Source organism: Panthera pardus, unplaced genomic scaffold (genome assembly GCF_024362965.1).
Source record: "Panthera pardus isolate Hobbes unplaced genomic scaffold, ASM2436296v1 HiC_scaffold_12, whole genome shotgun sequence".
In the NCBI taxonomy this organism is placed as follows: Eukaryota; Metazoa; Chordata; class Mammalia; order Carnivora; family Felidae; genus Panthera; species Panthera pardus.
The window spans coordinates 5,137,349-5,159,944 of record NW_026526677.1 but is presented as its reverse complement, the minus strand read 5'-3'; the positions used below and the strand labels follow the sequence as shown (position 1 = coordinate 5,159,944).

The 22,596-nt window shown below is 45.3% G+C and overlaps 1 protein-coding gene across 12 annotated transcripts in view; it reads right to left on the bottom strand.

The window, feature by feature from the left end:
- Positions 1 to 22,596, bottom strand: part of CHKA (choline kinase alpha) — a 61,393-nt gene that overhangs the window by 30,819 nt on the left and 7,978 nt on the right. For all 12 annotated transcript variants that reach the window (XM_053899377.1, XM_053899379.1, XM_053899381.1 and 9 more), the window contains exon 2: positions 5,079 to 5,190. In XM_053899377.1, the coding sequence (XP_053755352.1) occupies positions 5,079 to 5,190 (112 nt within the window). The remainder of the gene's footprint in view (positions 1 to 5,078; positions 5,191 to 22,596) is intronic.

Genomic DNA, 22,596 nt, shown 5'->3' with positions numbered 1-22,596 from the left:
AGCTTTGATGTGTATCCCAGACGTTCGTGCCTGTGAGACCGTTCAAAACGGTGAGGCCAAATCTCTCCATTCACGCACAGAAGGAACTGGCTCCACGCAGAGTCGCTGTTCTGACCGAGGAAGGGACAAAGCAGTCCCCTGAGACTTCTGCCCACTGGTACAGGTGACACTGAATGAACAATACGTACTGACATTTGTGTCTTCCACAATTCATGATAAATAAGCAAACGGGTTATTTGTAATCAGCCAAACTTGCTGCTTTGAAAAGGCCGCTGCTGGACGTTGCAGGGCTCATGTTCCTTCCCAGTGTCAGAAAGGAAAAAAACCAAGTTACATTTATAGCCTGTGTCATCGTTTCAAGCTCCTTCTAGCAGTTACGTCTCTTCCCACAATGGCAGCGGCTGAACTGGTACTCCTGCCCAGCTTCTGTTAAACTATCCCACTTTGCTTCGGGGTAATTTTACACTGGAATCCGGTTTTCACCGTCTGTGCCACTGAGGAGACCGCCCCACTGAAGTGAAAGCTAGGCCGTGCGAAACAGACCCTGAATTATATCGATTACATTGACAGGTGCTGTTTTAAGACCAGACCGATACTTTTATGCTCACAGTGTCTACGTTACAGAAACAGGGGCTGGGGGAGAACGATGTCTGGGGACGGAAACTGTAGGCTTTGTGCCGCCTGAACCCCCATGAGCTGCACCAAAGAGCAGTCGTGGCGCTGCTAGGATCTTAGACGTTCTGCAGCCCCAAGATGAAGAAAAATGGAAAAGCTGAGCAACACCAAATTATTTTAAGCCGGGTCACTTGCAAATAATAGTAAGTGTAAATCAAAGAAATACTTCTACTTAATACTTGATTCTCAGAGGTAAAAAAACTCAAAAGTGTAAAAGGAGAAGGAGAAAGGGAAGGAAGGGACACACTCAACTCACCTGGCCCAGGGTTTCATTAAACAAAAAAGGACAGTCTGAGAAAACACACGGGACCATCATCACCTGTGGCTGTCAGTGAACGATGCGGAAGGAAGGAGCTTATTCCAACCCACCTCCAAGGATGCCGCAACTGTGTTTACGGCCGACCTCGGGGGTCCCGGATTTTTTGCACACTGCACGTCCACGCACAGGCACGCGTGTGCTCTCCCCGCAGGCAGAGTACAGACGGGGAGAGCGTGACATTTGAGTTGTATGACATTTCTGTCTTTAATCGCTACATTTATGAGAGGAATGGCATTTGTTATTCAGGCGGGCTCGAGATTTGCTCAGCCACGTCTCTTCATCGATGCAAATCCTGACACATCACTGTCAACGCTGGCAACTGCTTTGTCGGGGTGGGAACGGGAACCTCCTGGTAGACTCTACCTAACTGTCCTTCCACGACAGGGCCAGGTTCTTTCCGAAAAGCTGATCGGCGATAGGACTGAACCCACGCCCCAGCAACAAAATAAATAGAGGTACTTCACATCTGAGCTGAAAATACTGGAAAAGGTATTTAAGTTTGTGGTGAAGTCCCTGGCACAGCGTGGTGACAGCTCAGCTTCTGCGGCCCCGGGACCCAGCACCTGCTGCCTGGTTCGTGTCCCCCGGGCTCGAGCTCTGTCCCTACCCCCTTCTCTCTTGGGCAGTCGTTTCTCAGAGCCCCGGATTTGGTTCCCCCTGTTGTCAAGGTATTCAAATGACCAACGCTTTAACAGTGGCCATTAATGTCTAAAATTCCACTGGCAACCAGTGCCCCCGCCAAAACCTGGGTTTCGGGAACCAAAAATATTTATATTTGAGGCTGTAGGTTTCATATTTTTAGTAAGCTTGAACTTCAACCAAAAAAGTGTCCCTGAAGTAAGGACTCAACCAAACGAGTATTTATGCTGAAAATGGGTTCTCTCCTATAATGCAAAGGAACAGCGTTTTTTCCAACAAAAATGAGATTACTGTCTAATAAGTCAATCGTGAGACTGTAAACACACGTTTGCTGTCCAGTCAGTAAGCTGCTCACCTCCAGGTACAGCTTCTGCCCTGCATGGCGGATGCACCTTCAGGAACGGCAACTGGCATTTGCTGATAAGCATCATTAAGAAGCTAAACGTAGGGTGTTCCCCAGAAATTAGAATTATATGCAAAACATACTCCATTCTGTTAGTTTGGTAAGGATTAATTCCACTTTGAGTAGCTTTATTCTATTTATTTTGAGTCACCTAAGAGGTTTTTTATTTGTTTTTGTAAAAATGAATAGGAAAATAGAACTGTTAAAACAAATTCTATTTCCAGGGGTGCCTGGGTGGCTCTGTTGGTTGGGTGCCCGACTTCAGCTCAGATTATGATCTCACAGTTGGTGGGTTTGAGCCTCGCCTAGGGCTCTGTGCGAACAGCTCGGAACCTGGGGCCTGCTTCGGGTCCTCTGTCCCACTCTCTCTCTCTCTGCCCTTCCCCTGCTCACCTGCTCTCTCTCGCTCTCTCTCAAAAATAAACAAACATTAAAAAAATATATCTATTTCCAGACATTTCTATTGCATTTAAGTACTGTAAGGCAGTAATTCTACACTGCCAAAATTTCAAACAGGACAAAATATTAACTACTGATAGTGAATCTTTATTAGGGGGAAGAGACAACTGCTCAGTTCCAGGCTGTGCTGTCGGTGGCTTCTACTAAGTTACCCATCAGATAACAGCACATTCTAGAGCTGCGCTGTCCAACATGGTAGCCACAGCTAGGCGTGACCACTGTAATTTCAATTAATTAAAATTTAAAATTCCAAGCCTTGGTCACACTTGCCACATTTTCACATGTTTGGTAGCCACGTGCGACCAGTGACCAGCAACCTAAACGGCACAGATCCCGAGCACTTCCCTCGCCCCCGTCACCGAACTGCGGCTCCAGACAGAGCACAGAGCCTGGCAACTGGCTTAGCCCAGCACCTGGAAGAGTGCATCGCACACGTTTAAAACACCCTTATTTAAGTTATAAATACAAATAAAAGCCTCATAAAGCAGATTTAAACAATAGCCTGTATCATACACAATTCCAGCAGCTGGTTACGAAAGTATTTTAGGGGCACCTGGGTGGCTCAGTCAGTTAAGCATCCAACTCTTGATTTCGGCTCAGGTCATGATCTCACAGCTCATGGGATCAAGCCGTGAACAGTCATGCTGTTAGTGTGGAGCCTGCTTGGGATGCTCTCTTTCCCTCTCTCTCTCTCTCTCTGCCCCTCACCCACTTCTTCTCTCTCTCTCAAAGCAAACATTTAAAAAAATATATATATATATATACATGTAAAATATATATATATACATGTAAAATATATATATATATATATTATATATATATATATATTTTAAAGTATTTTAAAAGTGCAGCTTGGGGCGCCTGGGTGGCTCAGTCGGTTGGGCGTCCGACTTCGGCTCAGGTCACGATCTCGCGGTCCGTGAGTTCGAGCCCCGCGTCGGGCTCTGGGCTGATGGCTCAGAGCCTGGAGCCTGCTTCCGATTCTGTGTCTCCCTCTCTCTCTGCCCCTCCCCCGTTCATGCTCTGTCTCTGTCTCAAAAATAAATAAAACGTTAAAAAAAAATTAAAAAAAAAAGTGCAGCTTAAATGGAAGCACACAAATAAACAGAAATGGGACATAATGGTTAGAAAATGTGAAAGTCCCCCAAAGAAAAAATGGCTACAGACTGATTTCTTTAAAAGTACCAAAAGGGGGGAACCTGGGTGGCTCAGTCGGTTGAACATCTGACTTCGGCTCAGGTCATGATCTTGTGGCTTGTGAGTTTAAGCCCCACGTTGGGCTCTGTGCTGACAGCTCGGAGCCTGGAGCCTGCTTCGGATTCTATGTCTCCCTTTCTCTCTGCCCCTCCCCGCTCATGCTCTCTCTCTCTCAAAAATAAACAAAAATTAAGAAAAAACAAAAAAACAAAAGTACCAAAAGGACATCAACTGGGTTTTTCAAAAACTGTGCTTTGAAAGTACAACTTGATGAAATGAAAAACTCAGCTGGGTGGTCAACATTAGAACCCTGCTGCCTGTGTACTGTCAGTAAGGGGCCGGGGGCAGCTGTGTGCTCCATCACAAAGAGGCCTCAGATCTCCTTGGGTGAACACACACAACTTGAACATATCATCTGGCTTCCAACTGTCAGATCCTCAGCACTGCACAGCTTGGAAACGCCGAGGAAAAACTATCCAACGAAAAGGCTCGGTCACGTTGTGACACAGAGTACCGATTTTAACTATAATATTTCTGAACGTTACAACCAAATTATTGTAGGCATGGACATAATCTGCTTATCAGATTGAATTGAGACTAGTCTCTTAAAACAATGAGAAAATTATTCCCTGTTTTATGATGATCAAAATAGGCCCTTTCAAAGAAAATTTAAATGGATATCAAAATTCTACCACAGAAATATAGCAAATGAACATCTGTGTGTATGGTCAGTAAAATGGTAAATTCAGAGTATAAATAGTAAAAAAAAAAAAAAAAAAAAAAAAGCCAGACATTTGGCGTCTCCTATAATCGGTTAAGACGATTCAAAAAATAAAGCACTTTAATTGAAAGTTAGATTCAATTTAGTAATATAAAAATTTAGGAAGATTATGAGTCTAACCAATTCAAAATTTCAAAAAAATCTCGATGGGAGGTAGTTAATAAATAGAGCTCCACTGAGATCATACTTTGTCCACTGGAACTCCCTTGTACCCGTAAAACCTTTTGGATATGTAATTTAAAACAATACCTTTTCCACATTAGAATTTTACAACCCAGGTCTCAGCTAAAAATTTCAATGTGTGGAAAATCCAAGCATCATAACCACTACTAAAGATTTAACCAACATCATATTTCTTCTGGATATGAAGCTGAGAATATTTGTACTAGCATACTAATGAATTATAAGCAAAAACAGGAATTCAGAACATAACAGGATATAAGCAAAAAACCCAGTTGTGCAGCCGAATTAAAATAAAAGCAGTATGTAAAAAACAGTTTTAATAATACCATTCAAGTATTTAAAATCTCTTTCCAGGTAATTCAAGAGAGAGGATGAAAACTGTTCACAGGGCCCTCCCGACCCCACACAGCCGACAAACTCACCATCTTTAAAATCGCCCCGTACAGCCGCAGGAGCACTTTCCGAGGCTCGTCACCAATGGTGGCCACGGTGTCAGGTAAGGAGCACTGGAACAGCATGTTACTGAGGCCACCTCTGTTGGAAGTAAGAGGACAGTAAGCATCAGTATTTTCAAGGTCAGCTAAACCTTCTTGGGCAACTATGGATGAGAAATCGGGGTCCCACGGGAACGGTTCTCATCGAAGTCTCCATCAGCTCTTAGGATACACGCGATACCAATGACAGGCTCCACGGTTTTTAGACCAATTCAGTCATATTAAAAACAGGCAAATTCCCAACGTATTCTTCTTAGATTAGCGCTGGGGGGGTGGGGGGGTAATTTTGTCTAAACTGCATGTGTGCGCCTGCACACGGTCGGTGCCTCTAGGGAATGACCTGGATGGAAGAGAACCCCCTGCAGCACTGGGAATAGAGGAAATCCCAGATGTTCTCTCAGGCCCATGTTCTTCCATGATCCGAAATTTCCATTATATTCCCACAACGAGCAGGTTAAAATCTCGGGGCAATACTTAAACCACCTCCCCCAGGACCTTCCACTGGAAGTACATGTAGTTTCATGTTCTTAAAAATCCCTCAACTGGGGGTACCCCGGGGGTGTCAGTCGGTTGAGTGTCTAACTCTTGACTCCGGCTCAGGTCATGATCTCACAGTTTGTGAGTTCCAGCCCCGCATCGGGCTCTGTGCTGACAGCTTGGAGCCTGGAGCCTGCTTCCGATTCTGTGTCTCCTTCTCTCTCTGTCTCTCTCTCTCTCTCTCACAAAAATAAACATTAAAAAAAAAATTTTTTTTTTTTGATTCGCAACGTAACTGGTCCTTGGAGCACTCAGTGGAAATGGGACATCTCAGTACCCTGAAGCTTGCACTCTATGAGAGAGACAAGAAACAAGTCACAGGGGTCATTTAAAACAGGAAAGGAACTGCCTTTGGGACAACGCACCTGCCCAGGTTGGACATGATCAGGTACAGAAGCAGAAGGTTAGCGAACGGAGGAATCGAGCTCAATGAAGGCATACGAAATACAAGAAGCAACCCATCTGCAGCAGACTTCAGAGTCCCTCGGCCCTAGTTTTATCCACCTGGCAAATCTTAAGGAGCCATTCCGTAAATACAGCCCTCTGCCGGGAGCCAGGGTAACATAAACCTCGACTGTGTTCTGGGCCTCGCCCTCAAGAAACATCCTCTCTGGCGAAGGAAGCAGACATAAAACTGTCCGAATTCAAAGTCACAGGGCAGTGCGGGAGGCTACATGCTGCAGCAACGTCCACACCTGCCTCGCAGAGGCTGCGGTATCTCGTGGCAGTAGGTGCAACTCTGGGAGGAAAAGTGACCAGCAGACCGAACCACAGTTTCTAGAAGGATATCTCCTGGTCACAGGAGTCCCCAGCTCTCTCCCTGCTCCATCCATAAAAAGCCCAGTCAAGCTACGCTCCCCAAGTGAGGCAGAACACAAACCTAATTTACACCGTCATGTGCACAATTACACAGGTATCACGAGCACACAATGACCGGGGCCGCCAAGAGCTACAAGATACGGACCAGGAGGCCGTGTGGGGCGGAAAGAGAACGGGGAGAAATTTTCATCTGGGGGTTCGTGTTGGCAGATTGACGTTAACTAGCAATTTCGGAATTTCAGCTGTGGCATTCTCCTCCCTTTCCTCGGTAAGCAAAGCCAGATTTTAGGCAGGCAGCAACGCGCCCGCCACGAAGACCGCATTTACCAGCTGCCTTTACAGGTACGTGTGCCCATGCGACCGGGTGCTGACAAATACAGCATGAGAGGAGGTGTTTGTGCGACTTGTGGAGGTCAACTTAAAACACACGCACGGGCCTTGCCCCTTTCTCCCCGTCCTTTCTCCTGCCGTCTGACACGGGAGACGGTGGCGTGTCAAGTGGTGACTAAGCTCTGGCCTCTGAGTCCATATCCACCCTGCAGTTCTCCATTGTGGTGCCGGGCTGGGGCTCCACCGGTTACAAATCTCCTTTGCCAGCTGCTCCCAGTTAGGTCCGGCCAGCGGGGGTCCTGCAGGGAGGCAGGAAGGCAGGAGGAGGGAGATGTTGCGTCTGCCGGCTCTTCTTCTCCGAGCGCGGCGGGAGCAACAGCGGAAGCCCCGCTGCTTTCGCCAACACCGGCATCACCCAGGGTACCAGCTCGCAGGCCTGGGCCCCGGCTCCGGGCAGGGGGGCCCTGCAAGTTCTCAGATCCAGTAGCAGCCCAGCAGCGCCCTCTCCACGGGGGCTGGGGGTTCCAGCCCCAGGGTCTCGTAACCTCAACCTCTTCCTTCTGTCCCTCAGCCCAGGGAAGGGGCTGCTTCCTGCGGTTCTGTGTGCCACTGGGTCCCATTTTTGCTTTTTGCGTTCTCCGATACCTGTTCAGCCGATTCCCAATTCCCTATATTAAATTCTCTATGTTGAAATGTCTAGTGTTGTTTCCGCTTTTCTTGCCGGGATCTCGCCAGGCACATACAGCCAGAGCTTCAGCGGTTTCTTGGATCACGTCCTAGGACTGGCAGAGTAGTTAGCTGCAAGGAACCCGCATCCCCATCAAGCCCACGGAGCTGCCACACCTGCCCAGCCTGTCCACCTTTGTGTCCCTTTACACAAAAGGGAAATAAATCTCTGTGTTAAGTCATTGTTACTCTGGGGTTTTCCGTTAGAAGCGGCTAAACCTAGTACCAACCCATCCAGCTGGTCACACATCCACTTAATCGTGTTCTCCCCATCTGGAAACTCCTTACTCTGCTAAAAACTACCTCCTTACGGTTTCAGACCAAGTTCAAAGCCCAACCTCCTCAAGAAGCTTTCCCCATCTTCCATGCTAGCTCCTTGAAGGCAGGGGGAATATCTCTCTTCAATACTCAAGGCTAGTGACCCCCAATGGTCAGTGCTCAATAAAGCTTCTCTGAAGATGACAATAACCAACAGCACTCTTGTCCCACTGAGTGTCTCTTCTCCAATTCCCTCCTGTCATGTTCACTGTCCTACTAGGTCTAGTGGGTTAGGCGTGGCTCCCTGACTAATGAGACCGTAGGCCCCCTAAGAGACAGTCCCGGGAGAAGGCATCATGCTGCAAGAAAGACCACTGGCTTCAGAGCCAGGGCTTCAAATCCCAGTTCTGCCGCTTACTGTGGCAGCTGTGTGGTCTTGGGCACCTCGCTAAATCTCTCTGAGCCTCAGACTCACCCCTCTGGAAAAGACTTGCACTTTCTTTAGTCATTTTAAGAGCTCCATGGGGCACCTGGGTGGCTCAGTTGGTGAAGTGTCTGACTCTTGATTTTGGCTCAGGTCATGATCTCATAGTTTGTGAGTTCAAGCCCCACACTGGGTTCCATGTTGACAGTGTGGAGCCTGCTGGAGATTCTCTTTCTCCTTCTCTCTACCCCTTCCCCACGTGCTTTCTCTCTCAAAATAAATACACTTAAAAAAAAGAGAGAGAGAGAGAGAGAGCGCTTCTTGGGCTGCAGTGTTCAACAGGTGAGCTCAGTTCACTCTCCCTGCAGTCCGGCAGGGTGGATGCTGATCCTGCCGCCCATTCATAGATGGGGAGACCAAACAGAGTGGGGGAGCACCAGGTGTCATGCTAAGCACATAGTAGGTGCTGTGCCAGCCACACAATCCCAAGAGCCTTACATCAGGATGAATCTGTACAAACTTGCATAAAACAAAGGTCTTTGTTTCCTGTGGCTGCCGTAACATACGACCACACACTTCATGGCTTAAAACAACACAAACTTATCTTACAGTTCTGGAGTTCAGATGCCAGGAAATAGGTCTTATGTGGCTAAAATCAAGATGTCGGCAGGGCTGAATATCAAAGGGATATACCACATTCCACGAAATACATACAAAATGACTAAAAACAGATTGAGCTAGTTGAATTTCAAAGGACAGTGTTGGGCGGGGGGGGGGGGGGGGGGGGTGGGGATGAAGAACTGGATGTGTAACCCGGGGACAGAGTTTCAGACCAGGAAGACGAAAGTGTTCCTGGGATGGATAGTGGCGACGGCTGCACGACAGTGCAAGCATCCTTAATTCCACCGACCTGCACACTTGAAAATGGTTAAAAGGAGTAAATTTCACGCTGTGTATACTTCACCACAATGTTTTATCTTTTTAAAGCTTCTTCAATTTCTCCGTCCAACATGGGGCTCAAACTCACAACCCCGAGGTCAAGAGTTGCCCGCTCTTCCAACTGAGCCAGCCAGGCGCCCCTCACAATGTTTTTAAAAACGAATGAAGTATTGACACCTGCTATGACATACATGAATCTTAAACACATTATGCTCAGTGAAGGGTGCGTGGGTAGTTCAGTTGGTTGAGCGTCCGACTTCAGCTCAGGCCATAATCTAGCAGTTCATGAGTTCGAGCCCCGCACTGGGCTCTGTGCTGACGACTCGGAGCCTGGAGTCTGCTTTGGATTCTGTGTCTCCCTCTCTCTCTGCCCCTCCCTGGCTCTCACTCTCTCTCTCAAAAATAAACATTTGAAAAAAAAACATTATGCTAGGTGAAAGAAACCAGTCACATATTATGTGATTCCATTCATACAAAATGTCCAGAACCAGGAAATTTATAGACAGAAAGTAGATCCATGAGTGCCTAGGGCTGAAGGGGCCAGCGTTTCCTTCCAAGATGATGGAAAATGTTCTAAAATTGGCTGTGGGAGGGGCACCTGGGTGGCTCAGTCAGTTGAGCATCTGACTTCAGCTCAAGTCATGATCTCACAGTTCATGAGTTCAAGCCCCACATTAGGCACACTGCTGTCGGCAGAGAGCCCGCTTCGGATCCTCTGTCCCTCTCTCCCTGCGCCGCGCCCCCCCCCCCCCCGCCCTGCTTGCAGTCTCTCAAAAGTGAATAAGACATTTTTTTAAAAGGTAGCTATTTTTACAAAGGACTATGGGATGACGGTTGCCCATACCTGCGAATATACCAACCGATACATATGCTTTGAATGGGTGAATTGTATGGTATGTGAACTATATGTCAATAAAGCACTTTTTGAAAAAGAAAAATGGCTTTTTTCCTATGGAATGATTTTCCCCTAACCAATTAAAAACTTGAATGTGTTTCTACAGAAACAATATTTCCCACATGTAAACAAAAGTCATATTTAAGAACTTTTTCAGTATCTTATTTAACAGAAAACAATCATGAGTACCTAGGAATCTTCACAAGAATAAAGACCTCTTTTCCCAAAAAGGCAAATCAGTTGCCACCCCAGTGAGGGAAGAAGACAGACCAGGGGAACCCAAGGCTCGGACTTCCCCCAAGTGAACCTTGAAGCACACGGAAAGGTGTGGAGAGGATTGAGGGAGCCTTGACCTTTCTTCTCAACTCAGGGCAACGCCTCTAATGGGCAGCTTATCAGAACCGCCCAGCCACACAGGCTCCTGGCTACCAGGCGAGAGAACAGGCATTCCATCAGTTAAAAGCCCTCGTTTTCCTTCCTGTCACACACTCTTGAGACTTCAGTCAACAGCGGGAGCAAACAGATGAGCTACTGTTCTAAACTGTGTGACTCATTTCAAAGTTTAATCCCGTACTCCTAGAGGAGGCAGGCCAGCCAGCTGGGCCAGAAACAAGCCCACAACCTGGAAACCCTTCATCTCCTGAATTATCTGTAGCCCCTGTTGCTCAATAGGCTGTAGCGGGAGGAAGTAAACCGTTGGTTATTTTGTAGTGACTAGCAAGATAAAGGAAACAAGGTCATTACCACGGATGACCCAAACCGGGAGAAACCACGTAGACAAAAACCCAGTTACCAACGGAGCCAAACAACACAACAAGGAACAAGAAGATATGTTGGGAAGATATGCCCTAGACATGGTAGCAAGACTACAACAGCCCAATGACCGTATAATTTGTCGAGATATTCTCCAAAGTAAAATCCCAGAAACTCTCCAGGCTTCAAACAAGTGGCAGAACAGCTTTCTGAGAAACGTACGTGTCATAGTCAAACTCTGGGGACACTCAAGTAAGCAAAAATATCAACTCAAACAAAACGAACACATTCATTTCGCAGTCGACACATGGAAGCGACCCACAGCAGGTAGCAACCTGGACGGCGCCGCTGGCGGGCACCCTCACCAGGCCACGTGCCCGTAACCCATCCCGCGCGCAGGCCTCTAACACAGAGCCAACGGACCAACGGGTGGAACAAAGTGCTTAAATCAGACATTAAAATAACCATCTCAATTTCTCTTGATATACAGCTAATCAAGAAACAACTCACAACGAAGAACAGCGACTTCTCTAATGGCAGCACACGTGGAAACACAAAGGATAGAAAAGCCACGCAGTAACAAAGCAAAGAAACCCCCACCAAGCTGAAGCCCGATGGCTAAGGGGTTTCTGTGCTAAAGAAAGTAGTTTGTGAAAACAAAGCCACACAGCAGCCCCTTTCTAGAAAGCAGCACTGTGCTGCTTCCATCACACTGGCTCTGAAGGTCGACCTCCCCACCACAAGCAATAAAGAACTCAGGTGACCTGGGCATGTTTTTAAAGACGCAGGTTTTATCAGTGTTACCGGACCAACTAAAGGAGCCTGCTTATGACGTGCAGTAAATTGTGTGCCTTTCGGATTTCAGAATTCGTGTTCCAAAAAATCTTGTTAATACGGATCTTAAAGACTCCCAAAATAAGAAATATAACAAGTTACCCAAAGTCTATCACTCGAACATGACGACTTTGAACATTCTGGGTTGTTGTTTTGTTTTTTAAGTAGGCTCCATGCCCAACATGGGGCGTGAACTCAGGATCCTGAGATCAAGAGTCACATGCTCTATCCACCGAGCCAGCCAGGCGCCCCTACACATTCTGGGTTTTTTATTTGCCATTTTCCTAAGCTCCTCTTTTCCTACTTCTTTCTTGTTATTAAAATTAGGACCACACTCTAATGTTCCTTTTCCATTTATATTACGAACATTTTCCATCAATTCATCATTAAAAACACAATTTTTAATCATGCATACAATTTCATCTTAAAGACCGAGCATGGTTTATTTAGCCAAGGGCGGACTGCTGGAGACGGCGGGCTTCTACGTAACTGTTTACTTCTATTCATAACTCTATAGTATGGACACCTGTACATCAACCTTTCTGCACAATCTGACGAGACCCTTTAGTTACAGCTGGTTTTTCTGGGTCAAAGGACACTAACATCTTAAAATTCTTGCTGCCCATTGCCAAAGTATCCTACATATAAGCCACTCACTCGTCCTCGCCTGTTAGCACATCACAACTCCTGCCTCACAGTCTTGACTGACTTATCAATGAAAAATTGATATATCAAAATATTACTTTCTAGAAACATCAATTTGCTAGCGAGAACTTATTTTTTTAAGGCTACAATATACATGAAGTTAACAAAGGCTACGAAAAATTTTAAAGTTAAAAAACTTGCAGAGGAAACATTTGTAGGTACATCAATACAGACCAAAAAAGTTATTAAATAAACTATAAAACACGCTGAGAGCCAGCAGCTTTATTTAAATGACTTCTTGGCAACAAGCATCAATGATTTTCCCCCAAACTGATAAATGTCAACTCACTACTCTCCCCAGAAAGCCATAAAATTAATTGCACTAACCACTGTGAGGAGAAGAGAAAATCAGAAAATGTAAACTAGCAGTTAATCTAAAAATTTAGTTGACTCAGAAATGGGTCAAAGATACTATGTCACAGTAGGCAACATACTAATCAACAATTGCTTTTTTTTATCAACAATTATTAAAAAGAGCCTTGAGAAGCCCTACAAAACCATTTCAAAACAGAAACCACTCCATGTAACACTAACATCTGGTATCTGATGCTACGGGCTCTCAAAGTTCCTTATGGCAAAAAACATCAACCATGCCTTCTTGGCATGAAAGGTCTTCCCGCCATAGAAGCCTACATGGCAACAGGTTCCATGTAGTCAGATACGAACCACAATATCCCCAAACACACAGGATTACTAATTCTCCTACATGTCAGCTATTCTATTACAACTCCACCTACCACAAAAAATACTCTAATGCTTGGGGCGCCTGGGTGGCTCAGTCGGTTAAGCGTCCAACTTGGGCTCAGGTCATGATCTCACAGTTTGTGGGTTCAAGCCCTGCGTCGGGCTCTGTGCTGATGGCTCGGAGCCTGGAGCCTGCTTCGGATTCTGTGTCTCCCTCTCTCTCTGCCCCTCCCCTGCTCGTGCTCTGTCTCTCTCTGTCTCAAAAATAAATAAAACATTAAAAAAAAAATTTTTTTTAATACTCTAATGCTTTAGCACTTAAACCACACAGGTTATATAAGATTTCAATTATAAAGACCTGATCTTTAGATCACAATCTTATTTCAGGATGAAACAAAGAGAATTTTAACACCAATTCAGAATGATGGTTATTTCTGGGCAAAGGAAGGAACCTGAGGCCAATTAAGCAGAGTGTTCCAATTTGATAAAGTTCCTCTACTTTTGAATTCTTTACTACTTTCTAAATGTTTGTAATTTTTAATTAAGAGCTTATGTCACATACTTCATGGCATCTAATACACAATCAACAGCATACACTGTAACAAACTCTTCTCAAAAAATCAGTTGGCAATTTAGGGTATATATAAAACCGAGACCGTAGGTAGCAGGAAAACATGGTGCTGGTAAAGATCACAACGGGTCAAAGCAACAACAATCTTGGGTATCCTCTCAATCACAATGGAGAATATCTGTTGGGGTCTATGGAGATTCTCTTTGACAGAGGCTTCAAAAGATCAGTGACATCTTCAAAAGGTTAAATATCAAGTCACCACCTGACCCAGCCGTTCCACTCCTAAGACATATACACCCAAAAGAACTGAAAATATATGTCCTCACAAAAACTGTACGCGATGTCCCCAATAGCCAAAAAATGGAAAAACTCAAATGTCTACCCACTGATGAATGAATAAACGAGCTGTGGAATATCATGCAACAGAATACTGTTCAACCACAAAAAGGAACAAAGTACTGATACATGCTACAACATGAACAAACACTGAAAACATTATACTAAGTGAAAGAAACGGTCACAAAGTCCACACATGTTGTAGGACCCTACCTGTCCATAAGATGTTAAATAGATTAGTGGTCGTCAGGAGCTAAGAAGGGGAGCATGGAGACAGACTGCTATAATGGTACAGGATTTATTTCTGGGGTGATGAAAATGTTCTGAAAAGACAGTGGTGACTGAACCCTTTAAAAATACTAAAAACCACTGAACTGTGCAATTTAAAAGGGTGCACTTTATGGTATCCTAATAAAGCTGTTATTTTTCTCTTTAAACCAGTGATAACCGACTTGCCTTAAGTAGTTCACTGTGGACTGAACATTCATGGATTTATCTGAACCATCCTCTTAATATTAAACTTCGGTGTCTTAACTACGGCCACCATCATTTGGTTAAAATCTGCTCCCAACGACTGAACACTTCCAGTGGAACTGGAAGACCCTAAGAGCAATCAAGCTCTGGTTTTCGGATCTGGAAAAAGAAACATCAGTAAGAGCTGCAGAATGAGAAAGTTACCCAGTTTCCGGAAACCTCTCCACGGCTGTTCTGAGTCCCAGCTTCACATGTCCATTCTTACTCTTGCCCCACCACTGCCACCAGGGGTCCTTTCCTCTCTGGTCCTGGCCAGATACTTCTTTTCTCCTCCCCACAGATCTTTTTTGCCACTTTTCCTTCCTCCCTTCAAGTCTGAGGCCAGTAGGAGAGGACTCTCACACAGACACAGAACCCAGCACCTTCTCTTCTCCCCCTCTCCCACTGCCGGGGTTCCACCGTCCTGGCACCCAGGACACTGTAAAAACAGTCAAGAGAAACATTCCAGAATAAAGTCCAGGGAATGGAGGTTTGCTAACACCCACCACTCTTGCCCTTTGCCCTCCTCCTACAGACTCCCATGCTGTCCACACTCTCCTGGCTTTTCAAAGTCTTCAACTTCTGCCTTAGTAGCTATGGCCATCTCCCCCCGAGGGGGCTTCCGCAGCACATCATCCTGAATTCCGCCACTGAGCCAGCTGGCCAAATGCAAAGGCAGGAAAAGGAAGAGAGTCAGACAGGAAGACTCAGAAAAGATGGCATTTTCAATAGCACATGGGCAGGGAAAAGTCAAACTACAACCATTACTTTAGGCATGAGTTGCCTGCCCACTGATCATACACACGCCCTGCAGAACCCTAGGCTTCTTTATTCACAGTCCACAAATGGACGAAGGGCCACCCATACACCAGATCTGTCTGCAGTTTTCATTAGTGACGTGGGGTCCCTGAAAAGGGTCAGAGACACCTGCAAGATTCTTGGGCTTCCCCACATGCCCCTGCTCTCAATGTACACAAATGTCACCTGGTCCCGGACTGTCACAGGATGTGTGCCCGCACAGGTCTCTAACGCTCAGGCGTATCTGATTGGATGTGAGGGTGGCAATATCTTTTGGTTATTACCGATCTCAAACACAGGACTGAGCAACACACTCACGGTCATCCGGAGTCCTTGGATACCTGCGCACATACCTGACAAGCAACGGGTGCTGTCATACGGAGCGACTGATCACAAAAAAGCTGGGCAATAACAGGGACAGGAGAACATAACCTCCTGCCAAAACTGAAGCGCGTATCTGAGTGAATATTAGAAAGAACCATCACACTGTGTGGGAACTGCAATGGGAAGGAGACTAGAAGATCAGACAGGAGGCTGATTATTCACACCATTAATTAACACTTTCACTTCCAGCAAACTACTCAACCTCTCTGGGACCCCGGGGCTAAGAACACCTCTCTCCTAGGACCGCTACCCAGATTAACTGAGATGAATGTGATCAATATAGTATCTGGCAATAGTAGGCACTTCATACATGCAATCTTTTTATTAGAATATTACCTTAGAAAACAGAAGCTCTGGTATTTGAACTATCATGAAAATATCAGAATAATATTTAAGTTAAAATATATCATGTCCCTACTTAAAAGAATAAGACAGCTCAATAAATACCAATATAAAACGATCTCTGAGATATAGTGCTGCTCTCAGCACACACAAAAAAGGTGATCTATTGTAAGTTCACATTTTTTTTTTATTGTAAGTTTTAAAGAGGAGGAGGAGGCTACATATTCGTAGCCCCCTGCACACTGCCTGGCCCAGAGCAGCTCTCAATATTTGTTGAAAGAATGAGTACACCCAAATATACTAACACATGCGAAGCATCTCTCTGGAAGAATGTTTAAGAACCTAAGAACGTTGCTTGCTCTAGAGAGGAGCACTGGGGCCAGAGGTGACAGAAAGAATTACGGCACACCCCTTCATGTCTGAATTTGAAAACCAGTACGCAGATTACCTACTCAAAAAAAAAAATTTTTTAACAACATGAACAAAAATAACCCTTGTTCTTCCCCATTGTCTTCTGTAATCACTTCACAAAGAAAAGGAATGCTCAGGGAGGGAGCTAGCCCACTTGATTGAACTTCCTGGTTAATCGTCAAGTAGGTACGAAGAAGTATCATCCTAACCACAAGACAATTACAGGTTAACGGAACATTCTTGTTGAAAATCTAAAATTCCTTCATACCTCCCTCCATTCCTGCCTTAAATATAACTTGCAAATATGATGTAGCTATTAATGATCTGAGCCCCTTGCTGATCTAAACATGAAATATCACTGCAGAACTAGAGAGGCAAGAACAACAAGGGAACTCAGACCTGAGTGGCTTCCAAAGCACAACAGGGAATGTTTTTAACTCTTAGATAATCTTGCATCTTCTTACTTTTACATTTTCTTTTAAAAGAATGAGATAAACAAGTCACCGAAATGAAAAGTACAGCAGAGAATACAGAGTCAATAATATTATAATAACATTTTTTAGTGACAGATGGAGACCACACCTATCATGGTGAGCACTGAATAATGTGCACAATTGTTGAATCTTATGTTGTACACCTGTATGTTAATTATACTTCAATAAAAAACAAAACTTTCTCATAAAAGAAAAGAGTATTAAAGCAGAAGAACCCAGAGATACCATTTAAACCATAACTTCTCAAACTCTCCCATCAAAGTGTTTCGAATGCCAGGTAAGAAACACGTTTGCTTTCTCCTAAGTGCAAACTTTTATATACATATCCAGGCAGCATTTTCTCTTCTGCTCCATAATATACCATTTTTCTGTTTTAACAAACACAGCTGGTCAATGCAAACTACTCTCTGAATCTGTTAATACAATTAGCTTTCTGGGGAGATTTATAAGATTACACGGTGGCCGGAGTACTAACATAGGTATTCTAGTTTGATAAGCACAAATCTAACCCTTTACTTGATTTTATGGACAAGAGAGTAGTTAAAAAAAAAAAAAAAAAAAAAAAAAAAAAGAATAAGGAAAATTTTCAGTAAATTGGGCCCCAGCTCATCGAGCTTTTACTGCAAACTTCGTGCCTCAAGTCACATAACAGATAATATTCTGGGTGCTTTTCAGGATTGTTATGCCCAGGCCTCCTTTTCAGCCCTGCATTTCCTGATGGCCTTTAACACAGCCTAAATGTTTTTTATCCATTATCTATAATAAGAGCTCATCTGCTTCTTGATTAATTTTCCAACCCTCAACTTCAGAGAACTAGGTATTCTTCTCCCCCAACTTGTCTTTCTCTACATCAGCTCCATTGTTCCAGAGCTGGGAGCACACCCCTTTCCAACAGAAGTCTAGGCTGCTAGACAGTAAAGCAGCTCAGGGAGATTTATATGTTACCTACACCCCGGGGCAAGTCCGCAAAACCCCAAAACCCGGCAGTGCACAAAAGAGATCAAGTTCCTCTTAATTTGCTACTAGGCCCTCACCATTCGAACAGGCTACTCTAACATGTAGCCATAAAGCACAATTAATTCCCGGACGTAATATACTGGCAAAGTGTAAATCGTCAAGGAAGGGGAGAGAAAATGGACACTTCTCCACTACGAGGTAAATGAGACAAGGCCACTGACGTCACCGTTTGGGGCACAGCTGTTTTTCACCTGGGAGGCCAGCGGTGGCCGAAGTGCTCCCCTTTGAAACACAGGGAACAAGTCGCTTGAAGTGACCCCACCATACGAAGAGGAAGCAAGGGAAGGCGGTTACTGCTGCCACAGCTGGAAAGTTACCCCTCTGCTTTCTCCTGTCCGGACCGTCACGTGGGACAGGACAGTGCTGCCCGGAAGCTCCTCACCCCCTCTCCAGGCATAAAGTCACAGGAGCGAGCTGTCATCTTGGTTCTATAGCACAAATAGAGGAAACAAAGGCCACTTCGCAAATCTGTCCAGACTCTCCGCCCACCTTGCCAAAAGCATCGAATGCTACCATCAGCTGTTGGCCACGAAAACTGTTATGCAATTTTTTGGTTGCTCTGTAAAGTTCACACAGCGTGTTAAACACACTCTACATGTGAAAGGAAGTCAAGGGGTGTCTGCACGTGACTCGTGATGTCACAATTGTGAGTTCGAGCCCCACACTGGGTGTAGAAATTACTTAAAATAATAAAATGGAGGAGGAGGAGGGAGGGGGGAGGAGGGGAAGAAGAGAAAGAAGAGGAGGAGGAGGAGGAGGAGGAGGAGGAGGAGGAGGAGGAGGAGGAGGAAGGGGCCCCTGGGTGGCTCAGGTGGTGGCTCACCAATTCTTGGTGTGGCTCAGGTCATGATCTCACAGTTCATGGGTTCAAGCCCCATGTTGGGCTCTGCACTAACAATGCGGAGACTGCTTGGGACCCTCTCTCCCTCTCTCTCTCTCTCTCTCTCCCTGCTCCTGCTCACTCACTCTTTCTCTTTTTCAAAATAAATAAACATCTAAAAAAAAAAGGAGAAATCATAAACAAAATTGTTAATAAAAATAAATAAAAGGAAGACAGACTGGAGTCAATGAGATCATCAAAACTTTCTCAGCCCCAGGAAAAAAGCTTAACAGTCCAGTAGATGTGATTTATTTGGGCTGCATCATGTGACCCACTTTAACACATCAGCATCAGGAAGCTGGCATACACAGTACAGATTTGGGCACTTGGCGAATGTCACATCCCGAGATTCAACTACCAGTTTGTAGGTTAAGAAGTAGCTGGGGAGGGGCGCCTGGGTGGCTCAGTCGGTTGTGTGTCCGACTTCAGCTCAGGTCAGGATCTCACAGTCTGTGAGTTTGAGTCCCGCGTCAGGCTCTGTGCTGACAGCTCAGAGCCTGGAGCCTGCTTCAGGTTCTGTGTCTCCCCGTTTCTCTGCCCCTCCCCTACTCATGCTCTGTCTTTGTCTCAAAAATGAATAAAAATTTAAAAAAAATTTTTTTTAAAAAGAAGTAGTTGGGAGATTTTGCTGAAGAACAAATTTTAACTACAAGTTATAAGGCAAACATATAAGAGAGAGCTTCTGAGCTAGTCTCTGCATTTGCATCTAGGAGTGGCTTCAATGTTTTCAACTCTTTATGCTACAGAGTGTATTTCTCTAAAATTTTGGAGTATAATCACTTCGCTAGATAGGGTTTATTGTGTAATACAGCTTTTATTTTAGGAACACATTTTTAAACAGTTTTAAAACTGGCTCGCATCCTTTATTTGTAGACTTAGCAGGTCTCAAAGAGGTCACTTAATTCCTATTTTATTCCACAGCAGTCTAAGCAGGAAAATTCCATGCTATAGTGATACAACTTAGTGGAGTGCCCAAAGTCTTGAAATATGACATTCCTAATGTCAAACATCTACATACCTTTTTTTTCCAATTTTTCAACAGCCATTTTTTTAAGTTTTTATTTTTTATTTTTATTTTTTCAGTAGGCTCTAAGCTCAGCATGGAGACCAACACGGGGCTGGAACTCATACCCGTGAGATCAAGCCTTGGGCTGAGATCAAGATTTGGATGCTTCACCTTACTGAGCCACCCAGGCGCCCCTTTTTTCTTCTTCATTTTTTTTTAGTAATCCCTACACTCAACGCAGGGCTTGAATTTACAGCCCTGAAGTCAAGGGTTTCCGTAGTGTAGTGGTTATCACGTTCGCCTGACAACCCTGAAGTCAAGAGCCAGCCAGGCACCCCTATTTTTTTCCAATCTTTAAATTGTGATAAAATACACGTATCAATTTACCACCTTAACCGTTTTTAAGCGCACAGTTCCGTGGCATTAAGTGTATTCACACTGTTTTTGCAAACACCACCACCATTTGTCTCCACAACTCTTTTTATCTTGCAAAACTGAAACTGAGCCATTGGGCACTAGAGCTCCATTCTCCCCGCCCCCCTCCTCCCCCCCCCCCCCCCCCGCCCCCAGCCACCACCATCTACTCTGTGTGTATGAATATGACTACGCTAGAGGTCTCACAGAAGTCGGATCGTACAATATAGGTCTTTTTTGTGACTGGCAAGCATTTCACTTAGCATGTCCTCGAGGTTAATCCCTGTGGTAGCATGTGTCAGAACCTCCTTCTTTTCGGGGCGCCTGGGCGGCTCGGTTGGTTGAGTGTCCAACTCTTCATTTAGGCTCAGGTCACGATCCCAGGGTCATGGGATCAAACTGAGTATGGAGCCTGCTTAAGCTTCTCTCTCTCTGCCCTTCTCCCCGGCTCGAGTGCGCGCTTTCTCTCAAATTAAAAAAAAAGACTCTCTTTAAGGTTAACAAATATTCCATTGTACGTAAATGGGACATTTTGCTAATCCATTCATCCATCAAAAACATCTGTATATCTTTAATTGTTTGGAAAAGGATTCATATTCAGGTGTATCAGCTCAATGTTCAGGGAATGATCAACCCAAGAACCTGCCTACTCCAGGGAAATCTTGAACAAAAGATTTTCACCTGCTAAACTAAGATGGGGCGTTATCTGATCCACACCTAACCAACCGTATTTTGCTAAAAAGCAAAAAAGCTCCTGAAATGTCTGCAAATTATCCACAAGTAACTGGGCGTCAGGTCCAGCGCTGCGCGCGGACTCAGTCTCCCTGGGGCTCGCCGCCTGGAAACAAAAGGTTTCACTTTTTCTCAAAGTCAAATGACTGGGGGGTAAGGGGGGATTCAAACACAACCACTATCTCCACAGAGAAAGGACTGGCAAGAACAAAGGACTGGATACATAGAAAATAGAAGACAGTGAAATACCAAAACAGCCAATGAATTTGGAGCACAAACGGAATAAGGAAAAAAAAGGGGGGGGGGGTGGATTTTTGCAAAACTTCTTCTGACCATCTAAAACTCAACTTGAAATAATCATAGCTCAGGTGGAGGGGAAAAAAACAAAACAAAACTAGAGTGAAACGCCAGCATCAGTGTGTGGTAATCAGGAACAGATGCCTTAACCCCGAGCCTGGAGGCAGAGTTAAGAGAACAGCCTTTGACCTTGGTGAGCTGCTGGCTCCCAGACAGCTGTGTGGCCTTGGGCAAGTTACTCGATGCCTTTTAAGCCTGTCTTCTCACCATAAAATGATGCAGGAGCATCTGATAGGGGTTTTTGTGACGATCAGGTAATGCCAGCCGCTCACCAGGAGCAATGGTAAAGCAAAGGCGCATGTGTTAAGAGTGGGCCAAACGGACAAAAGAGGAAAGCTGGTCTTCAGTCCCGTATTCCAAGGGCTGTTCAACCTTGGCACTGTTGACACTTGGGGTCTGAGAATCCTCTGCTGGAGGAAGAGGAGGGGTTGTCCTTTGTACTGTAAGATGGTTACCGGTATCCCTGCTCTCCACCCACTACATCCCCTTAGTGCCACCACCACAACCACCACCCAATCGTGGTAATCCACATGTCCCACAGAAAGGGTTCCTAAAACACCGATTTTTTTTTTTTAAGTTTACTTATTTATTGTGAGAAAGACAGCAGACAGAGGAGGGGCTAGAGAGAAAGGGAGAGCGAGAGAATCCCAAGCGGGCACCGCACTGTCAGTGCAGAGCCCGATGTGGGGCTCGAACCCACGAACCGTGAGATTGTGAACTGAGACGAAACCAAGAGTCAGATGCTTAACTAACTGAGCCACCCAGGCGCCCCCCCCCCCCCAAAATACCCATTTCAAGCCACTATTCTTTTTTTTTTTTTTTTAACCTTTATTGATTTTTGAGACAGTGAGAGAGCATGAACAGGGGAGGTTCAGAGAGAGAGGGAGACACAGAATCCAAAGCAGGCTCCAGGCTCCTAGCTGTCAGCACAGAGCCTGACGCGGGGCTCGAACTCACAGACTGTGAGATCATGACCTGAGCTGAAGTCGGATGCTCAACCGACTGAGCCACCCAGGCGCCCCTCAAGCCACTATTCTTAGCATCCTTGGAAGGTAGCATGCTTCTTCCTGCTCTTCTCACCAGAGAGGTTCTTGCACCTTTCAGAGTTCAGGGGTGCTGCCACTTTCTCCACAAAGGGCTCCCGCATCACTCCTAGCTCACATGGACCTCCCAGGCCTTATTGTCTTACTGTTTCATCATCAGCCCTTGGGTCACTGGGACACTGAACAGAAAAAGCACCGGCCACAGTGAGATGTGTAAATATGTTATGAATGACAAGGAGTGGTG